This window comes from Lynx canadensis, chromosome B2, assembly GCF_007474595.2.
Source record: "Lynx canadensis isolate LIC74 chromosome B2, mLynCan4.pri.v2, whole genome shotgun sequence".
In the NCBI taxonomy this organism is placed as follows: Eukaryota; Metazoa; Chordata; class Mammalia; order Carnivora; family Felidae; genus Lynx; species Lynx canadensis.
In genome coordinates this window covers 126,160,588-126,183,622 of record NC_044307.1, presented here as the reverse complement: position 1 = coordinate 126,183,622, position 23,035 = coordinate 126,160,588, and the positions used below count along the sequence as shown (strand labels likewise).

The window sequence follows — 23,035 nt, the reverse complement described above, 5'->3', positions numbered from 1 at the left end:
ACTGAGCATGGTGCCTGCTTCGAAACCTCTCTTTCTGTGCCCCTCTACCCTGCTCCCCCGTGCTCTCTCTCTCTACCTCTGTCTAAAATTAAAAAAAAAAAAAAATTATCAGTATAAAGCACTCCAGAAAAATCAACCCGTAGTTTTATATGTGTTCATGGGAGATACCACCCTGCAGTATGGCAAAGTCGTGAGCCTTGAGGAGAGCTATATGTATATACACCTCAACATTGTAATAATCTTTAAAACGAAGACCACAGTCCATTTGTTTAGCCCTGCTGCATTAAACAAAATAAAAATAAAATAGATAAGGAACCGATGTATCTCTCAAATTTGAAATTCCTAAAACGTCCAGGTATGGAACTGTCGAATACTTTATCAAGGTTTCTGAAGAGCCTAGGATTGTTCACCCTAAACAGAGACACCAATTTGCATCCTTGAAATGGTCCCAGGTGAGCCCAGTAAAACAAATGCATGACCACATACACGTGATATGATCACTGACGATTAGATTATTCATCAGGTCAGTCTCAGACAAGTTTCTAAACTGTGCTGTGTAACTAGAAACGACAGAGAAACTTTCCAATGGAAATTTTATATAGTGTCATTTCAATCAAATGAAAATAATGAAATTAAGAATACATATCGTTAGCAGGATAATCACACAGAAAGTCGTGACACCGAGGCTCTTCTTTCCAAGAAGCAACTTTATTGCTGCCAGCATCGCTCAGTTGGGTTTGTACCCGAAAAACTGAGCCCCAAATGCCATGTGGTGTAGTTTTTTTATGTATTTTTTACTACTTTGTCTGCCATATATGGTAACATACAAACATGTAGTCTGATGAAGTGGTCTCATGTTACAAGGTCATGAGAGATGTTATCACATATGTTGTATACCAGGTTGCCTGAGGTTTTCTTTCTTCTTTTTTTTTTTTTTTTCTTTCCTTAGGGAGGGGACCCTACCACAATACCACTGGGGGTACCTGACTGGCTCAGTCGGTGGACTGAGTATCACTGGGGGTGACTCTTGATCTCTGGGTTGTGAGTTTGAGCCCCATATTGGATGTAGAGATTACACAAAAGCAAAAAAAAAAAAAAAAAAAGAATACATATCACTATCGGCGAGAGGAGGAAGAAGCATGTTATGATGTGGGTCCTGTAGGAGGGGAGGGGTCAGGGCACACATGAAGGGTTAGCTCTCGCTGAGTCGAAAGCATTTGATTTTCTCTGGTGCTTTCAACTCTGGGGCTGGTCTAAGGCCTCTCTCCAGCGTGGCTGTCCAGTGTTCATTCCAAAGCGTTTCAGTTAGCCAGTTCGAGAAGAGGCTCACGCTTTCTGGTTTCTATTCCTTCTTTCATGGGGCCAAATAAATAAATAAACCAAGCCTTGAGGAGTCAATAGCCAGGGAAACGTGGAAGAATCAGGATCGAGAATCTCTGAAGCAGGGAAAGAAAACAGGTAACAGATACTAACATTAGAGAGGAAAAGAGACAACCGTTTATGGATAAGACAGAAGGAATAAAGTAACAGCTGCTGTGAAGTTTGGGAATTTGGTGGCAAGCAACTGAAGGATTTTTCATGCATTGACTTGAATTTCAATGTGAAGCCAAAGGCAAGGTTGTCACCTGTGAACGGGGAGCAGGAAGTATGGTGGGAGGGGGTTTAAGAGAACAGACTTTAAAAAAATAAATAAAACCTGCCATGGAGAATGTGGCAGGGAAACTAGTGAAAAGAGCACAAGATTGTAGACCTGTCGAGACTTGGACAGAGACCAGGAAGGTGAAATGTCTCCAAATGCATGGGTCTGGGGGCTCCCAGCAGCCGCCCAGGCTGTGCAAGGCACAGAGGAGGTGGTCCAGGATACAAATGGCAGCCAGGATACAAGGAGTAACCTGGAGGGTGTTAGCAAGACATGAGTTGATTGGAGTACCTGTACTCTGCAAATCCTTGTTAATGGAGAAAGAAAAAAACAGACACCTAATAGTTCCCCCTCTTCCCACCAGACATAATAGCCACGCCTCACCGACTTTCGGTTACAAATCTCTCACCGTTTTCTCCCCTTCCGTCCCCTGCCACTATTGTCACCACACGGTCACCAGCCTCCCAGAGCTTCCCCTACCCACCATTGATCACCACAGTGAGAAATCTTTTCTTAAATACCAAAACTTGCTTTCTTGACTCACTGTCTTTCAGTAACAGGCCAACATGGCCAACACAAAGGGGCAGAGCTGAGGCAACACTGATTGTTCTCTGGGCTCTCAGAAACACGGAGCTGCCCCTTGGCCACATACATGTGAATCTACAAGAAAGATGATGTGGTCCCCACAAATGTTACCAGGGCAAAACAGGAAGTGTGCAGCCGCACCCAGCATGCTCTTGGCATCGTTGTAGACAAAGCAAGTGAAGCACAAGGTTCTGGCCAAGAGCATCGCTGTGCATATGGAGCACACAGAGCACACGAAGAGCCAAGAGAGCTTCCTGACACATGACGAAAAATGATCAGAAAAAGAAAGAAGCCGGGGCGCCTGGGTGGCTCAGTCAGTTAAGTGTCCAACTTCAGCTCAGGTCATGATCTCATGGTTCGTGGGTTCGAGCCCCGTGTCGGGCTCGGTGCTGACAGCTCAGAGTCTGGAACCTGCTTCGGATTCTGTGTCTCCCTCTCTCTCTGTCCCTCCCCGCTCGCACTCTGTCTCTCTGTCTCTCTCTCAAAAATAATAACATTTTAAAAATTCTTTTAAAAAAAAGAAAAAAGAAAGAAGCCAAAAAAGAAAAGCTACCTGAGTTCAACTAAATCACCAGCCAGAGGAGCATGCTTTGTGAGAAGCAATGGAAAGGAGTTTGAACACCCGGAACCCACTCCCTATGAATTCATGGTATAATAGGCATTCAAAACAAAGCAAACAAACAAAAACTCTGAACTATAAAAAAAGAAAAGAAAAAACCCTAAACTTACCTTGCTTTTTCCTGCTCAGAATCCTTCAATGACGTGTGAGCCAGGATCTCAGCTAAAGATCAAGGTACTTCAAACACACGGCCTACGAGACGGTTTTGTTTCTCCCACCCCACGAGCCCTCTAATCTGACGTGCCCCAGTGAGTAAACATGTCCCTCTCAAATGTGCTGCCCAGATCCTAGACACCAAGATGGGATTGAACATGCAAGGACGTTACCAGGGAGAGAAAATAAAGGAGACAGCGGAGGCAGGGGGAGCAGGGGAACCAGAATGCAGTCTGCTGCCCAGGGAAGGGCAGAGGGGAGCAAGGTGGGGGGAGTGCCCGGACCTCCAAGCAGCCTCTGGAAGGGGTGACAGGCTGCTGGGGAGTCCTGGAGCTGAAAGCGCCTTCCAGGCATCCTGTGTCTCCCAGGGAAGGGCCAGCCTTCATGGCCACGCTGTGGTCGGTCACCGGCTGGCAGCAGCCTGTGCAAGCACAGCTCAGAGCAAACACGGTGAGGAATTTCAACCTATGGCAGCTGGACCCTTGGTTTCTCTCTCTGTCGCTGGAGTGTCTGTGAGGTGCACTCTTAGGACCACTTTTAGCTAATGTCCCAAATCCTTATTAAAGTGGCACAGGCCATATAAACTCTGACCTTCCCTTATCACTCCAGCTTAACCCAGCCCTGTTTCTTCTGCTCCAACTGTACAGACTTCTCTCAAAATCCAGGAACACATCGTGCTTACACTTTATTAAGACTTTATACATTCCAGACGTGTGCCTGGCTGGCTCAGTTGGAAGAACATGCAACTCCTAATCTCAGGGTTGTGAGTTCAAGCCCCACGTTGGGCATAGAGCTTGAAAACACACACACACACACACACACACACACACACACACACACACACACACACGGGTGCCTGGGTGGCTCAGTTCGTTAAGCGGTTAAGCGTCCAACTTCGGCTCAGGTCATGACCTCGTAGTTCATGGGTTTGAGCCCTGCATCAGGGTCTGTGCTGACAGCTCAGAGCCTGTAGCCTGCTTCGGATTCTGTCTCCCTCTCTATCTGCTCCCTCCCCTGCTCGAGCTCGCGCTCTCTCTCTCTCTCTCTCTCTCTCTCTCTCTCTCAAAAATAAATAAATATAAAAAATAAAATTGAAAGTTAAACACACACACACACACACCCTTGAAGGCTTTATACATTCTGGATCCCCCACCAGGAAGGCTCATCCTGATCCCACCGCCATCTTTGCTCAGCTATTTTCTTTACTAAGTCTCTACTCACGTCTTCACTTAAACACCATCTCCTCAACCCCCCTGCCGATATCCCTCAGACTGGACCATATGCCCATTACGTGCTCCTGTGATGGCCAGTTCTCTGAGGTAGAAGAGGTCAGAGGAGTAAGCATCTGTCTAGTAAGCATCTAGTGTCTTGACTTTGCTGCCGGATGAAATAGCCACATGACAGCTGGACCCCTCTGTCTCACTCACCCCTGGCCCCCAGGGCCTAACGCATGGTCGATGCTCAAGAGATACACAATAAACCATCTTGACTGACTGCCTGGCAAAAGGAGATCAGGTAGAAGGGGGCTGCCAGCAAGAAATCAGGGCAGTCACAATCCTAGAGTGCCAGCTAAGGTTGAGGTTTAGGAGAAAAAAATTAGTGAGAGACCTAACACAGGAGGATTGGAATAGAAAGTCAAATAAAATGTTTTGCAAAGAAAAATTAAAGCAAAGATCATACTAACAATGTGACCATTGCTGAACTGGGTGTGAATCTAGGACATAACTATAACTATAGATATTTTTCTTTTTCTTTCTTTTTTTTTTTTTTTAACTATAGATATGTTTCAAAGAACATGGCACCTGAAGGCTGTATCAGTCAGGATTAAATTTAGCTGCATATACCAAGGAACCTAAATTTGAAGCTCTATCCATCAGGGATCCTAGCATGAAACAGATGGTACATTCAAAAGGCTTTTACTAAAACAAGGTTTAAGGGAAGCACTGGTATAGAGGTGCGACAGGATCAAGGAAACCAATAAGGAATGGGTGGGGAAGCTCCCTGGGGTCACCAACACTGGGAAGCCATGACCACCTCTAGGCTGAAGAGACAGTGGAGGGATGGTGTTACTGGGGCCCATCAAGAGCTGGTGCCACAGAAGAGGGGCCACTGGGCAGGAGCTCTGGCCACAGAGGAACAGAGGCTCCGCTAGAACTGAGACAATGCAAGCAGTGTGGAAACAGAAAAAATAATCGTTCTCTTCTCCCACACTGATCTGCCAAGTGCCTCAACTGGCCAAATCCAACCAGAAGCCAGAGGGTAAGGGAGCCTCCTAGGGCACAGTTCATGGAAGACAGGGTACAGAATGGATCTTGGGGGGGGCGGAGGGGGGGGGGCGGGGCGGGAGCGGGAAGGGCTGTGAAAGGAAAATAACCAACACAACAGCTTATTTATCTCACATGTAGCAGATCCTGATGCAGGTGCCTTAGGACTAAGATGCCAGCTCCATGGTCTTCAGGAACCCAGGCTCCTTCTATCTTTCTGATCTATCATCTTTAAGAGCTGGCTTCCTTCCCTACAGTCAGGCACGGTCCAAGATGGCTTCTGGTGCTTCCGATAACCATTCTGATTCCAGGAAGGAATAAGGAGAAAAGGGAGAAGGCCAAAAGGTGCCTTCCATTTGAGGAGTTCCCCAGTAGCCCAACCCAAGTTCTTCCCTTGAGGAGTTCCCTAGTAGCCCAACCCAAGACTTCCACAGACACCTCATTAGCTACCCGTCGCTGCAAGGGAGACTGGCAAATGTATGCAATATTTTGGCTGGGCATGTTGCTTTCCAGAATAAAATCATGGGTTTTATGAGGGTAGAATGCATATTAAGTAGGCCCTCCTTGAAACAATGATTGAAGTAACATTGCTAAAGATACACTGAGAGATGGTATGAATTTTCAGAGGGAAAACAGTTTTTTTGCCTCATAGATCAACTTTACAACCTAATATCCAGTTAGGTTTCCACAGGTTCCTGTAATTCATAATCTTCCTAGACTACAAAGACCATCTTCTCAGTCACATCATTCTCAAAGAAGGTCTGTCAATTAGTGAGTGACCGATTTCCTTAGTTGATTGAAATGAATTGTAACTTCCAGCTGATGAAAGATGAAAACTCTTCGTTCATTCGCTCAGTAAACGCTTATTGTGTGCTTACTATGTGCCAGGTACCAATCTAGACGCTGAGATACAGCAGCGAGCGAAATAGAAAAAAAATATCCATCGTCATGGAGCTTACCTGCTAGCAGGGAAAACAGACACTAAATATGATACATAAATATATGTTTGTTGGTCCTAAGTGCCATGAAGAAAACTAAAGCTGGAAAGGGAAAAAGGAGTGTTAGGTAGGAGGTGCGATTTCCCACAGTCAGTAAAGACCTGAGAAGACCAAATACAAGTAAAACCCTACAAGAGGGCGTGCTTTGCAGGTAACTGAGGGGAGAGAATAGCAACAAGTAGAAGAGGTAGTTCTCGGAGAGAGTAGAGTAGGCAGAATAAAAACTCCCCCAAAGATGTCAATGTCCTCATGTCAAGAACCTGTGAAAATGTCATGTGGCAAAGATTGCTAATTAGCGGGCTTTAAAACGGGGAGACTATTCTCACTTCTTGGGTGAGCCCAATGTACTCACCAAGGTCCTTAAAAGTAGAAGAGGGAGGTGTAAAATGATGTCAGAGGGATGCCATGTGAGGACTCAGCCCACCATTGCTCGCTTTGAAAATGGAGGAAGGGGCCACAAACTGGGGAAATCGGACAGTCTCTAGAACCTGGAAGGGCAAGGAAACAATTTTCCTCTGTAGCCCCTGGAAAGGAATGCAGTCCGGCTAACACTACGATTCTAGCTCAGCAAGATCTGTATCAGACTTCAGACCTACAGGACCATAAGATAATAAATGTGTGTTGTTTGAAGCCACTATTTATAGTGATGTGTTACAGCAGAGCGAGAAAACTAATACACAAGGAAACACAGCAGTATGTTAGAGGAAACGCAGAGACATCACTGAAACAGAGCGGACAAAGGAAGGAGTGGAATACTTGCACTTGGAGAAATAATTGGGAAGGCGATCACATCATTTCTTGTTGGTCATCTTAAGGATGTTGACTTACATTCTGAGAGGAAAGGGGAAACATCAGTTTCCAGCAGAGCTGTTACATGGAAAATACACTGAGAGCGCAAGGCGGAAGGAGTAAGACGGACCAGAAGGCTATGCCAGTGAGTTGAGCAAGACACAATGCCTTGTACCATGCAGTAGCACTGGGCTGTGTGAAGTGATCGGATTCTAGACACATTTTAATGGCTGAGTTGACAAGATTTTCCAAAACATTGGATATAGAATATGAAAAAGAAGAGTCCAGCATGATTCCAAGCATTTCGGTCTAAGCAACTGGAGTTGCAAGTAATTGAAATGGGCAGGAAAGCAAGAATAATAATAGGTGTGGAGGGAAGACCAGGAACTCAATGTTGGACACGTCAAGCCTAAAATGTCTAATACACATTCCATTGGATTATATTGTTGTTCAAAATCATTCACTCCCTTTCCAGTTGATGGGGTACACTCCCTTGTCACGTTGACCTTGGTCTTGGCCACATGACTTGCTTTGGCCAATAGAATGTGAGCAGATGTGACATATGCCATGTCTAGAGGCCATCAAAAATTTTCACCTGCCATCTTGTTCTCTCTGCTACAAGAGAATAGCTCAGACCAGATAGAGGTGATACTTTCAGCCAGTCTGAGGGGTCTGAGAAAGAGAAGACAGGGAGAGAAGATCCATCTATGGAACAAAGAAAATCTGAACCCAACCCATAGCCTGGAGCTGAGATGCAGGCAAATCCATGAACAAGCCATAAATGGTTGTCAGTGTAAGGCACTGAAATTTAGGGGTTATTTGCTTTTAAATTAATGCAGTCTAGAGTTTAGGGGAGAAGTCTAGGCTTATATATATATATATATATATATATATATATATACACACACACACACATATATTACATTATATAGGATATATTATATAATATAATATATACAATATATAATATATTCTATATTATAATATATTATAATTATAATTATAATATATAATTATAATATAATTATAATATAATATATAGTTATATAATTATAATATATATAATTATAATATAATATATGATTATATATTTAATAAATTTATATTTATATAATTTTATAATTATATAAATATATGATATATTATATTATAATTATATAATAATTATATATATTATATATAATATATATAATATTATATATATATAGGATGAGATCACCAAGACAATGAGTACAGATGAAACAAAGAGGATCAAAAGCTGAGCACTGGGGCACTCCATCGTTAAGAGAATGGGGCGATGAAGGAGGACCTGCTAAGGAGGGATTGAGAAGGAGTTAGCCAGTAAGGTAGGAGGAAAAACTGGAACATCCGGTGTTCTGCAAGAGGGAGTGATCACTATTATCAAATGCCATTAACCACTTAAGTATGATAAGGACTGAGAGATGACCACTGGTTTTAACAGATGGTGGTCATGGTTTTAATGGAGTGATCAAATGGAAACATCACTCTTTGGAATCACATCCACTTATTCATTCAATAACTGTATCTTGACCATCTACTATGCGACACACTATTCTAGACATTGGGTAACGCCAGTGAAACACACACCCCCTGCCTCCCCACTTCTCCCTTAAGAAAACACCTGTGCCTTTAAAAAGCTTAGATTGTAGTGGGAAGAGACACACAAACAAAAAGCATAATAAATGGGTCAGAAGGTGATAAATGCTATTAAAAAAAAAAGAATACTGCAGGGAAAGGGAAATCAGAAATGCCTGAGGGGCTGCAATTTAAATAATGTGGTCAGGGTAGGCTTCATAAAGAAGGTGACATTTGATTTATAGCTTGAAAGAGCTAATCCTCTGATCCAAGAGGCTCTCCAGGATTTTACTTCTCTCAATGTCCTCGCAGTTTACAGCCCTCAGCTGGCATTAAGGAATCGAGAAATCTGTAAGACCTGTGACTCTAGAGGCTGCCTGAAATGTTAACTAGCTAAAGAAATAAACCAAAAGTAAAAACCAAGATTCAGTCTCCACTCATTTCGCCGTTACCTTTAGAATGATCCAATCAGTACTGCGATCTATCAGAAACACCAAAGAAAAGTTATTTCCTATTAAGTCTAATGAAAGTTCATAAAGCATTACTAAGACAAAAAAAAATCTATCAATATTAGATTATTTAAAACTAAATTAAGTATACTTAGCTGCTCACAGAAGAGGCTAAATTAAGCAGGGATGTTAAGAACACCAGCTTTGGGAAGTTACTTGACACAGACCTGGAGTTAACTTTGTTGTTTCACAGGAGGCAGACAAGGGCCAAATAAGGCCTTTTCTGCTCAATCTCAGGGACATGGTTCTGCGACTGCTCACATCTAAATGAACCATACACACTGAGTCTCCAGATCCACCTCCCTCCTGGGATAACCAAAAATGAGTAATAAGTAACAAAATTACTTCACACGTTGCTTCCAGTTTTCATTCATTTATTGAAATACAGTGTGGGGGGCCAATCACCAGGCACCCATTCATTAAGGTTTTAAGTGGAGAAAAAAGAGCTTTGGTGAAAAAGTCTAGTCGAGCATGGTCTAACAGAACTGTCTCCAATGACAGAAATGTTTTAGAACTGGTGCTGTCCAGTAGATTAGCCGCTAGCCACGTGTGGCTACTAAAAACTTGGGCTGTGGCTAGTGCAACTTAGCGAGTGGATTTTCAAAACTTTGTTAATTTAATTTGAATGGCTAGTGGCCACTGGACTGAATGACACAGTTCCAGAGGCCTTGATTCTAAGCAATTTTTGTACTGTTTCCCTTTCTTTCCAGAAAGGATTTTTAAGGGGCCTTCTATTTTTGACATTCTCTAATTCTAATTTTTTCATCTTAACTACCTAAATCATCTTAAACAAGATTACCTTTATTGTAAACGTGTGAAAGATGAAGTGATTTTTGCCAACGGCACAGGATAAAGGTTAGTTCTAATGATCCAGGTATTTTCTTTTCACATTTTGATATTTGATTTTCTGAAAGAAATCCCCAAAGGAACAGGCATCACAAATGCAAACCACAGTATGATGTATAGTATACTAGGTGAAAAAGAAACTGAGTTCTCCCACAACTGGCTCATTTGTGTCTCTGACCTGCAGAACTACCAGCACATTCGCTCAACATTTAACAGAGAGGTAACGGGGAAGGCCCTGTACCGGGCATTAGGAATACAAAATGTGAAAAGAAAATAATCCCTGCCCTTAAGGAGAGCGTAATTCCATCATACAGTTTCCACAGTACAAGAGCCTGGCAAGTTCTCTGTACCCCACATCTGAGCAACTTCTTGCCAACAAGATCATCCTTGCTAAATGCTAACATTGCAACCCAACAAAGCTCTGTTTTCATCTGGCTCTGCCCTCCCCACCACACACCTGCCGAGGCAGTATTGCCTTTGAAGAGTTGAAAGCTTTCTTCCCTGACCCACATAAGAAGCACCTCTGACCTGGAGGGGTGCCTGGGTGGCTCAGTCAGTTATATTCCGAATGAGCACATCTCCACAAGCCAGGAACCCCATTTACTTCAAGAACTTTCTGATTTCCTTTTTTGGGTGTCATGATAAATTTTGAAATCTTCAGACTCCTATTTAGTATCTTGTTAACTGAAATGATGTGTAAACCAAGAAAACTAAAAGTGCCAAAGTACTTGCTCCAACCTCAAAATAGAGTTCTAATAACAAAAACCTTCAACTTGACTATTTTAAACATTTTTCTTTTTAGGTAAAATCATCTTTCCAATTTTAAAACAGCAATTTTGAATAAGCTTTCTCACATCGCTTAGATAATTTGCTTAAAACTGTCAACGAAGGCAAATCCAAATATGCGTATCAGCTTTAAGCGAAATCATAAAGTGGGGTACCTGGGTAGCTCAGCTAGTTGAGCGTCTGACTTTGGCTCAGGTCGTGATCCCGCCGTTCTTGGGTTTGAGCCCCACCTCAGGCTCTGCACAGACAATGAGGAGCCTGCTTGGGATTCTCTCTTCTCCCCCTGTCTTTCCCCCCCCCGCCCAATAAATAAATAAACTTAAAAAAAGATTAAAAAAAAAAATAAAGAGAAATCATTAAGTTTTTAGCAACAGCAACAGAAAATGCCTGTTACCTCTTCTGTAATGTTTGTATCCCCAAAGCTATAATAAAACATTAGTACTTCCTACACTACGCATCACAGAAATGCTTAATGTTAAAGTCCCAATTTCAAAAGAATAAGAATCACAGCCCATATCCTGCCTACACAGACACCAGATTAAAGACATCTGGAAAATAATTGAGATTTCAACACAGTTCTTCCAAAAGCTCTTGCTTCTCCGCACACAACGTGCTACATACGCATTAATAAGCCTGACAAAAATGTAAATGAGATATGCCCGGTGTGAAATTTCTTTCGACTTTTTTCGGCCTAATAAAAATCATAATCTAAAAAAGCAAACCTTGTAAGCCAAATGCTTTGTTAAGAAACTCTATTAGTTCTCTTAAAAAGGATCTACACTTAAACATTCATTTCAGTGTTAGAGGAGATCACCAATGAACACAGCAATTCTCAGCAAGAACAATCTTAGGTGTACATAACCTCAAGGAGCTTGTCACCTCTCACAGGATGACACTTCAAAAGTAGACTTCAATAAGAGTCTTTAAAAGATTTTCACAGCTACTGAAGATCAGCCTTCTGAATAGTCACATTTTTTTTTTTTTTAGCAAAAAAGCATGTGCACATAGTGTGTGCTCAATAAACAGTGTGTGCTCAATAAATGTTGAATTAAATAGCATTTAGCAAGCCAACCTTGTCATGAGAAAGACAAATTTTAGTGACAGAGTCACAGCCATTAAACACCAGGGATCAAAGGCATCTGGTATAAATGCTCCTGTTTTAAAGAATTAAATGGAATCATCACTGACTTGCTCATTTTAATAACTTCTTCCTTTTTTTTTTTTTTTTTTTACTACATTTTGGGAGTTCTTCATAGATTCTGGATGCAAGTCCTTTTCTTCTAGTCTGTAGCTCATCTTCATTCTCTTAATATCTTTGAGAAGCCTTAATTTTAAGAAAGTTCAACTTGGGGCACCTGGGTGGCTCAGTCGGTTGGGTGTCCGACTTCGGCTCAGGTCATGATCTCAGAGTTCGTGGGTTCAAGCCCCACGTAGGGTTCTGTGCTGACAGCTCAGAGCCTGGAGCCTGCTTCGGATTCTGTGTTCTCCCTCTCTCTCTGCCCCTCCCCTGCTAATTCTCAGTCTCTTGAGAATGAATGTTTGAAAAAATTAAAGAAAAAAAAGTGTAGACACTTCTAAAAAATGGCATTTTCCCAACTCTGCCATCGCCAAAGACCACCCCCCACCTAACATGACCGTATCCTGCTCTGAAAGGATATGTCTATGAGGTAAACAGCACTTATTAGATAATAATTCATTTGTGCCCTCATATATTATTCATCTGAGACACAGGCTACTGTCAGTGTTTCTGAGCACGAGATAACCAAGGTTGACAAAACTCCTGCCAAAAATAAATTGACCTTTTAGATATCCCGTGCAGTGTCATGGTGGGCAATGTTACAACTCCATTAAGCTTTTTGAAATATTCACAGTAGCCCCCAGGACTGCCACCATTTTGCTCCCTGCCCAAACCACTCTCTTCTTAGAGCCATGGGCTTCTAGAGCCTCAGACAAACCCTAGCCTAGGGGCTTCACCTCAGCTTTACTTTTTTCATCAACCACATGCTGGGTTGATGAGCTTCAGAAAAATGTGTGATTTGTTAATGGGATAAAAACAACAAGTATAGGGGCGCCTGGGTGGCGCAGTCGGTTAAGCGTCCGACTTCAGCCAGGTCACGATCTCGCGGTCCGTGAGTTCGAGCCCCGCGTCAGGCTCTGGGCTGATGGCTCAGAGCCTGGAGCCTGCTTCCGATTCTGTGTCTCCCTCTCTCTCTGCCCCTCCCCCGTTCATGCTCTGTCTCTCTCTGTCCCAAAAATAAATAAACGTTGAAAAAAAAATTTTTTTTTAAAAAAAACAACAAGTATAAGGCACTGATTGCCAACCCATGGTTGTGCAATAATTTGGAATACCACTAATTATTAGCTCAAGAGATAGCCCCTGTACCGTGAAACATCTTAAGTCTCTAAAAGAAACATGTAACCAGCATTTTCCTCCCCAAGGCTGTGTGGGATACCAATACAGTGCTCAGGGTTAGCAACTTAAGAACTCCCAGATACCAGAGCTTCGGACAAAATAGTGAGCAACTGAAAATGAAACATACCAAGAGCAACTGTTTGAAAAGTTAGTCAAAAAGGAAAACCGTACCCAAACTGCAGAGACCAATGCTATCAAATCTGACAGCTGGACATATTTGAATCAAAACACAACTCAAAGTCAGATCCCAACGTGAATAAAATGATAGACTCCAAGTGCAGGCTGTTAAAATGTTCCCTTACACTCTCAAGCAATGCTCTTACAAAAGGGAACAGAGGTCAACAAATTAATGCATGAAAAATGAGGCAAACACAATTGCTGATTTCACATATTATTCTTCCCTCTTATAAAAGTGTTTGTTTGGTTTTTTTCTTCTTTCTAAAAATAGGGGGTGATTTCAAACATACTTGTCACCCTTATACAAGGGCCCAGTGAAACCTTCCAGAATTACTCCCATTTTAGCACCTGTGCAGCCAAAGTGAGGGCTACTATACATTTTAAATCTACTGCCTTGTGAAAACAAACCCAAAGTTATCTCTCACCTGGAAACAAAGTACCCACCCATTGATCTCATTTGGAAGACCAGGGAGAGGAAACCCAGACTTAATATTCTCGGCCATTGACTATGTGAACTTATTATATAGATGTAAATTCTCTGGGTCTCCATTTCTCTCTAAAATGAGTACAACAGTCCACCCAACTTAACAAACATACACTATTGAGAATACAATCAAAACTATAGCCTTTGCTTCAAATTCTGGCATCCCTAAATTCTAGACTTTTATGGCTGTGTGTTTTCACTTTTAGGTTTATGAGAAATGTGATTAGCTGGCTCTAAATGTGATTTTAAGATATGATCTAAATTTTCAATCAAGTGTATCAGAACCCCTAGGCTATGGTATCCATCACCAGGAAATGGTGCGATGGTGGCCAATTCCTTTTGTTGAGCACCAACAAATGTAAAGAGTGTTATTCTACTGAATTCCATAAAACAAAGTGCTTTGTTAATTTTCATTTTGCTGTCCCTGAGGCTTAGCAATGCCAGAACTATCTTCAAAGGTATTTTGTATTCATCAAATAAGATTTATCCCAACTATGGTCAGTTAACATGAAAAGAACACGAGCTCCAAACAGCTTTTTATTCTTCCAAAATTTAATGCTTTACTAGAGAAACAGCCTGAATAATTAGCAATCTGATTGCTAAAATTAAGTAAAAACTATATAAGATTTAAAGAAATGGCAACCACTACAAACAAGATTCTTCTTCCATTAACCTTAATTCTAATCAGTCACTGTTTAGCTGTTTCTTTCTACCACGGCGAGAACCGTATTTTTCTTACAATTGCTAAGGAATTTTGTTGACATAAATTACACCAGTAGAAACCACAATATCCTTGGGCCTTGGGCCCTTATGTAAAATTTATGCCTATGATGTCTGTAGTAAATAAATGGTAAGACAGGCCTTTGAATCCACCGGCAGACTGGACACAGTTTCCTCACCCACATTTCCACATCTTATCCTGTGTTCTAACGTTTTTGAGGATTCCAACCCATTGGCTGAGAATATTTGAAATGAAAGGGACAATGAGATTTAAAACATAAAAGACACCTGACCACAGTGCATAAACTCAGCAATAAGTTTAATTACAACTCAGTTTTCATTTCTTTACAATAAAGAAGCACATGATCAAGTCTTTTCATTATGAAAATTGGTATAGGCCTGGGAACCAAAGAAAAATCTGCAGAATAAGATTATCTACCTATTCAGTAGAATTCCCTCTAACCAGAACAAGAACTGTGGACTATCCATACGGAACCAACCTTGTGATTTTACTGCAGAGGTCAGCTACATGCGACACACTGCCATCACACAGCTTTCTAAGTTTGAAGTTTTCATCAGCCGCAGCGGTGATTGTGGGATGGCTACCTGAGCAGTGATCAAAATCCCAGGTCTTCCCTATGATCTCTTCTGATCAAACAACCCCAAGCTCAAAAACCTTGAATCCCAAATAAAGTGACACACCGAAGAGAGATACAATGTTAGTTTCTGAAATTTTATTATTTTTAATACATACATGTCACAAACAGAAACCTTCAAACACCACACACAATTCCATAACCAAATGTTTCAGTTTTATCAACATTCTTTAACTATTTACACTTTCTTCCCCCAACAAAAGTGCAATCCAAGACATCTTGACAAGAAATGTTTACTGACAAGAATATATTTGTGAGCTGGTTTTAATGATGCCCATCCGTTATTTTTTCTTTCCATTACCTGGAATAATAACAAAGTCAACAGGACACAGAGCTGAGCTGGGTTAGGCAGCATCCTATTAAAGGAACGAAAACACTGAACAGGAGCACTTATTCCTCAAGTCCTCCCCAAACCTCCAACTAAAAATGCTCAAGAGCTGCAACCAGGAGACCAAAGAGGAGAGCTGAGTGGAGGTCCTGATCCGGGCACAGCACAACAGACTGTACATTAAGCGTCAGTCTTACAGGACAAAACAGAAGACTGCAGCAAGTTAGGTCTCACGGTCTGAGAAGTTACATGTCAGCCTATCCGTTAGTTTTAGTATTTCAACACCGAATAATATTCTTTCCTGATGAGGTCATCTCCCCCCAAACAGATACGAAAATACTTTTTATTCTGAAAATAAGCTTCTTTTGCAAACACTGGAAAGTAAAGACCGGGGAGAGCTCTTTCTTAAGAGTGGAATAATTCATCCCACTCTGCAATTTCATGGCCAATGTCTATCTTTTAATCAAGCAGCTGATAAACTCAGTATATCTATCACTTGCTTCAGATGCAACCAGAAGGGAGTGGAGAACTGAGTCAGCCTGAAGAGGAAGTATTAAAACCATCAGAAAGAGTTTCTCACTAGAATGAAGCAGGTAACATTTTATTTGTTCCAGGTACAGAATGCTTAAAACTAAATGAATAAAAAAAAGAGTTAGAACAGATGAAAACTCACTTTGAAATTACTAATCACTTACAAGTGGTTCATTTTATTGAACACTACTTATCAGAAAAAAAGAAAATGGATCTCTGGTGTGACTAATGTCCTTTAATATCCGAACCACAACAAAAATGGTCATTTTTGACCTATTCCAATTTCCACCAGAGCAAAGTACTTTGACAAAGTGTGGCAAAAATACCAAGGTCAGCACATTTCCAAAATAAGATTTATTCTCCACATTGTTGCATACTCAATTATATTTTATTCTCAAATAAGCCAGATTCTCTACTTTAGAGGAGAACGTGATGCCTTAAAGGCAAAAGATACTCTCAGATGATACCTGTGCCTTGGCTTTTAACACAACTGCAGCATCCACAGAATCCTAACTTTGTCATCCAAATAAAGGCCAAAAGCAAATTTTATCCAATTACAGGGAAAACTCCTCATCTTACTTTTCAGAGAGTAGAAAACAAATATAAGGAGAAAATACTGAATGCATCAGACACTACACTCACGGTAGTTTTAGACTACTAGGAGCTTGTGAATGTGTCAATGTGTCAATTTTAAGATCCAGAACAACAATATAAGCAGGTTTCTCTACAAAATTTTAGGTGGATTAAAAAACAGCATTATAGACATTTATTTTACTATATGTTTTAAGTTCAGAACTGAAATCCAAATGCTACTCTTAGGATAAGAGAAACCAATTTTTATACTTGGGTACATGAGAGAATCAATGGGGAACCAGTTAATTCACAATTACAGCTTTGTGTATTAAAGACAAATTTGCAAGGGCTATGTCCTATAGACCTTTTAAGTCGCATCAAATACTGCCAGACCAATATCGATTTGCCACTTCTTAAAGGCATTGGGCATTTCCCCCTACTGTGAAATTTTTCAGATCATCAAACACCAAACCAGATGCAGTAAACCAAATTACAATCATCCAAACTGAAAGATAAGAATATTAGTCAATATGCTGGTTCTTTAATGTTGTTATCTCAAACAAAACATCAAATATTTCATACAACAGAATGGAGACTTGCTTGCAATAATAGCTAAATGCTTCTGAGAGGAAAAACAGCTGTCTTTCTGAGAGGGAAAAAAAAAAAAAAGGTATAAACCAAATGAATAACACAAAATGCTCACATAACCCCAAATTTGGCTGCCCATGAAATGACTGTATTTTCAGCATTCTATTAGCCTACATGTGTAATACTTGAAATTATCAAATCATTTTTGAGGGATCATATTCCAATTACAATTCTATACGGGTATGAGGTGCCCGTCTATTTAAACCATCAAGCTCCCATTAACACACGTCCGTATTTTGGAAAGCCCAATGCTCTGACTAATCGAGTTACACAAATTACCATCTTTTTTCACTAACAGTGAAGTATCACAGAGAGCTTCAGAATGATCTCTTCTCAAACATACTGTTACAACAGGTAATGTTTTGAAAAATGAAACACAGTTAAAAAGAAATATTAAAATTCTTTTCCTCATATCCTCAAAAGCAATTTTTTCCTTTCCTTCCTAGGGTCAAACCTATGATTTGGGAAACTCAGCATTAAATGGGTAAAATGTGGCCGTAACAGTTTTGTGGAAGGTAAGGCATGGTAACGGTGGCTCTGAAATTCACCAGTTAGGGTCCACGGCTTTGAGATTACCCCTAAGAAGGATCTGACATCAGATGACACCTCGACAGTGCAACCTACATAAATTGACACCCACCCAAATCATGTTATTCATGGATTCTCCTTCAGGGCTCATCTGACCAACCTCAAAGACACAATTCAAATGACAGGGTTCTTTCTGCCTGATCTTGCCCCCTCCCTAGAGTCACTGTGTATCACTTCCAAATTCACTTAGCATATTCTCTGTGACAGGTCACTTACCCACAAATATTTGCAACACCATTAGTTTTCACAGGTCTTATAATTCGGATATAATTTTCAGGAGGACAACTGCTAAGTCACAACAGTGACAGAAACAGCACTCGGGTCTACTTGCAAATAACGTGGTCAGTGCGCAGTGCAGAACACTAAACCAAGACAGACTAATCCACTATCAGCTCCCCAGGCACAGACTCACGTTCACACATCACGTGTTTTTCCCAAGGCCCCGGGAAGATCTCAGAAGTGGGTCTTGAGACGGTTAACAAGATCGGAACAGGAGTTTCCTTCCAACACCTACCATGCTTTTAGTTTATAACCACATAATCCCTTTGCTAATTTCACCCTATCCTCCCCACCACCTTCAAAGCTGCATGAGACGCTTAGTGATGGTGAACCGCTAGCCCAGACTCACAGGATTATCTGTTTGGGCTCCGGTCGTGACCACAGACTAACACTGAGGAGTCAAGAGAGGGCAAGGGGCCAACCCCATGTCAGTGGCACATGTACACAAAGGAACTCTCCTTTAAATTAGAAAAGAAAGTAATGTCACAGAATGTCTCCCTATAAAAGATATGTAATAAAGAAGTAAGGTCAATAAAATAGCTACTACTAAAGCAAAGCTTTCATCAATAAGCTTCGAGAACTTTGAAGGAGGAAAATGGCTTCACGAAATGGTAGTCCAGGTTCCCACAGTGCGGACACTGCTGGACATTGCTGTACTCGGAGAAGTACTGCATCCCGATCCGTACGTCTATCACAGGCTTCCCGCAGTGCTTACAGTTCAGGCGGGCCTGGGGGGGAAACACAGACGCGTGAGCCACGATGCCCTTCTGTCTCACAGCACAGTCAATGTCACCCACACCGCGATGCAACACTGCTAGGCCAGAGAAACGGATCGAGAGTTTAGCAAAGCGTCCCTTTCATTGCAAAAGCAGGTTATGCAAAGCCTAAGACGCATGCTCAACTGCTCATCGTCAGTCCGACGCACTGACTCTTAACATTTTTCCCTGGATGTGCACACCGCTAGCATTTCCACCTACTGGTACGAAGCCGGCTCCAAACCTGTACTGCAGAACGTCTGCACTAAAGTTCCCCTAACAACAGGAAACCCCCTCCCCTGGATTGTACCGAGTGGCTGAAGCCAACTTCCCTCATTCAAAGCCTCATGAAGCTTCTGGGAACATGCTGAGTTTAGGTTAAAACTTCATATACATTTCTTTCTGCTCCTTACTGCCCTTGTTTCCTTTGATGTAAAAATAAAATGCCCCCTAAAATACTCAAGGAAAATTAACGATCCAGGAAGAAGTGCTATGTTTATCCTGAGGCTTCTGGGAAACCACCGCACAGCAGATCTTCATTCGTGCCTGGGCCTCTGACAGCACAAGACTAGAGTCTTTCAGCAAAAGGTCCAAGAACTTAAGTGAATAAACAGAAATGATAAATACAACAGACTCTCAATTTAGAGTCATTCTAAAAATGTAATAAAAAGTATGATCTCATTTTGCGCTCAACACACTCCTGTGAGGCGTGTGAATTTTAGATGAAGAAACTGAGGCACACAGTGAGAGAGCAACATGGCTAAGACCACAAAGTTAGGAAGCAGAAAGGCTGGGAACTGAACAAAGTAGCTTACTCCAGAGCCCACATGTTTAGTCGTGACATGGACGACTTTTCTGGAGTCTAAGATCAATTGTCTTTTAGCTGATTAATCTCTCTGAACAACAAAAGTGAAATTCTGGGCAAACCTCTCTCTTTAATCATTCTCTTTAATCTGCTGTTCCTTTCAAATAACTAACCATCGCTTATTTTTGGCTCAAAGCCTTTTAGAAGACTTTCCTTGATTCCTTAATACGGTCTAACACTTGTACCATCCCGGTGAATAAACAGTTGACCCTTGAACAACCCAGGTTGAACTACATGGGTCCTCTTATAAATAAGCAGATTTGTTTAAATAAATACAATACAGTATTATAAATGTATTTTCTCTCCCTTATTATTTTCTTTATAATATTATCTTTTCTCTACCTTATTCAATGTAAGAATACAGTATACAATACATATGATACACAAAATATGTGTTAATCAACTACTTATTTATGTTATCGGTAAGGCTTCTGGTCAGTAGGAGACTATTAGTAGTTAAGCATTTGGGGAGTCAAAAGTTGTATGTGGATTTTCGACTGCACAGGGGATCAGTGCCCTTAACCCCTATGTTGTTCAAGAGTGAACTGTAATTAATTGATATTTTTTTAAAGCCAAAGAGTAATCAAACATGTTTTCCATTTTACTAGGAGGCCATAAAATAAAAGTCTGAGCTTACAGTTTTAAGGAAGAAATACATAGTGGGTACCAATACTGGGTATGGCAGGATGCCATTCTGCTTTCCTCCCTAAAGATAAGGAAATAATCCCATTGCCTTTCAAGCGTCTAGTAGAAAGAACACCAGACTGGCTGTGACACATTTGTAAAGACCTGGGCAAAAAGGTCTATTCTGTGTGTGGAAAACAAGGAGGCTAAACTAGATCTCCCAGGTCCTTCCCGGCACCAACATTCTATGAGGCACAGGCCCCAAATTCTTTTATTTCCTTATTTCTTTAAAAGAGAACCCTCTCTCATGTGTGTAAAGAGAGAGAAGCCGCCGCCTCCTGTTTCTCTCATCTCAAAAGCTGCCATCACGGCACGATGGATATTACAAAACGCTACAGTGCAGAACTCAAAGGCTAATGAGATCTCATTTCCAACGCTAATGGAATTTTAAAATGGAAATGTGGTCAATGTATCAGAATAGCATAAAAGCGGTCAGTCCTATCCGGAATCAAATGACAGGCTACGGATGGCCATCTAGGTCTCTCACGGCCGTGCTTCTCTTCTGAGAGCACTAGTAGAGACAAAATATAGCTGAAAAACCCACTCCGCCAACCTTTTAATTCAACCAACACAGGTTATCACAGGATACTCTCTTTATAAAATCAAACCCTAATGCTAAAGATACAAAACTATGTAGTAACCAATAAAGTGTGTACTAGTTATTGACATTGAAAGCCAGACTTGGCCAAAGAGCCAAGGAAAATTCTCTCCTACCCATGAATATCAAGGAATTCTAAAACGAGGCTTTCTTTTCTCCAAGCACTTGGAAACAAACCAAGATACTTCCAAGAAATTTCTTTTGTCTGCTGTGTTTCCATGTACTTATTAATATGTTTTCAGAGGCTACCACTTCCCTTTTTCCTGGTGGCAGCTAAGTTTTGGAAAATGCTTCCTCTTACCGGTGCTTTATGGATTACATATCTTTCATGTTGACCTCCCAACACTGTACAAAGCAGGCAGTTCCTGGGTAACTTTACTATCCCATAGGAAGAAAGCAAAAGAAAATCCTCTCTATTAAAGAAGGGGCTTGAACCCATGAACTATGAGACCATGACCTGAGCTGAAGTCAGACAACTGAACTGACTGAGCCACCCAGGCACCCCTAAGTAATAGCTTTTTTTTCTTACTAGAACCTAAGTATACGTTAATCATACAAACATAAGAAAATACAGCAAAAGAAAACTTAGGGAACCACTTAGCATCCCACCATCCAGAAACAACCTCTGGTTAACAGGCCAGCAGCTCCCTTTTTACAAATGGAAGCATACTTCCATACATATTATGCTATTTTATAAAGTACCTTTGTGACCTGAAATACTAAAACTCTTTCTTATGAATTAGACATTACTCTACATACCCCTTTGAGTGGCTGCCGAGTATTCCAGCAACAACTCCCTCACGCTGGTGAATCGGCCATCATCCCTGGACTCTGGGGAAGTCTTAGGATTGTTCACTTATCTTCCTCCTCCTCTCCCAAGCTAACTACAGCACTGCCTCTAACTCCTCCACACCGACTACAGAAAAGAAGCTGGAGATCATCCACAGCTCGCTCTGTGGGGCCAATACCAACCTGACAGCACGGAGAGGCGGCCAGGATGTCGTAGGTGTACATGGTGCCCAGCTGGTGCCAGCTGCCGTCCCACCGCGACTTACACTTGATGCAGATGATCTTGTGAACCCCTTCCAGGCAGTCCACGCACACCGCGTACAGGTGCATGAGTCTCCCTGTGCACAGAAGACATAATGCTGAGAGTGGCCGTTAGAAGGGATAAAAAAAAGTGGGTTACCCATCAATTATAAACAAACATGTTATCATTCAAATAAAATAAGCAAAATAGGTCCTATTTATCACATATCCCCAAGATGTCCTTTTAGAATAATGATGAACACTAACTATTATCAATGGGACATATATTTGAAGTTCAGTTTTAATAAATATTGGCTCAATTCACTTTTCCAAAAAGAACTGACAGGTTTCCAATATGGACATCCAAACTCAAATGATCAAGCCACAAATGCTAAAAACTAGCCAGTGATGACAGAGGACTTTCTGCTCGGAAGTCTGTGCGTGGCGTGGGGACTGAACCTCAACACTAGTCTGCAGTCAAGGGCTTTCATCCACCGACAGGTCCCATCATAAAAGTCTGTCTTGATATACTGGTGGCTCAGAATTCTACCACAGCCATGATTACTACGTTAACTGTCTTTGTCTCCAAAACTGCTCAGCCATCACCATATTTAATTTAGGAACCAGAATTATAGCTTACTTGTAAGTGGTTATTTAAAAGGAGTTCAATGCTTTGTTATTTACTGGGCTCTTCAAAGACACAACTCCATTCTTCCATCACCTATTAACATCTAGTGCTTGAGAAAGAAGTCACCCTTGTTTACACAGAAGGGTTAGTTAGGATTCAAATCATTGGGAAAGACTGGGAATGTCCAGGATCAGCCCAGACAATGTGTAAGAGCAACACTGTTGCTCTCACAGGGAGCTCTGCTGTGCTGAAAGCTATGGTAAGAAGAACACGTCCCCCTCCAGAATGTGCTGCT

The 23,035-nt window shown here is 41.4% G+C and overlaps 1 protein-coding gene across 2 annotated transcripts in view; it reads right to left on the bottom strand.

The window, feature by feature from the left end:
* Window positions 1–15,290: 15,290 nt before the first annotated feature.
* The window catches only part of HECA (hdc homolog, cell cycle regulator), a 51,194-nt gene continuing 43,449 nt past the window's right edge, over window positions 15,291–23,035 (bottom strand). For both annotated transcript variants that reach the window (XM_030316466.1, XM_030316467.1), the window contains 2 exons: window positions 22,056–22,210; window positions 15,291–18,909 (listed from right to left, as the gene is read on the bottom strand). In XM_030316466.1, coding sequence (XP_030172326.1) covers window positions 18,745–18,909; window positions 22,056–22,210 — 320 coding nt within the window. In that variant the 3' untranslated portion in view covers window positions 15,291–18,744. The remainder of the gene's footprint in view (window positions 18,910–22,055; window positions 22,211–23,035) is intronic.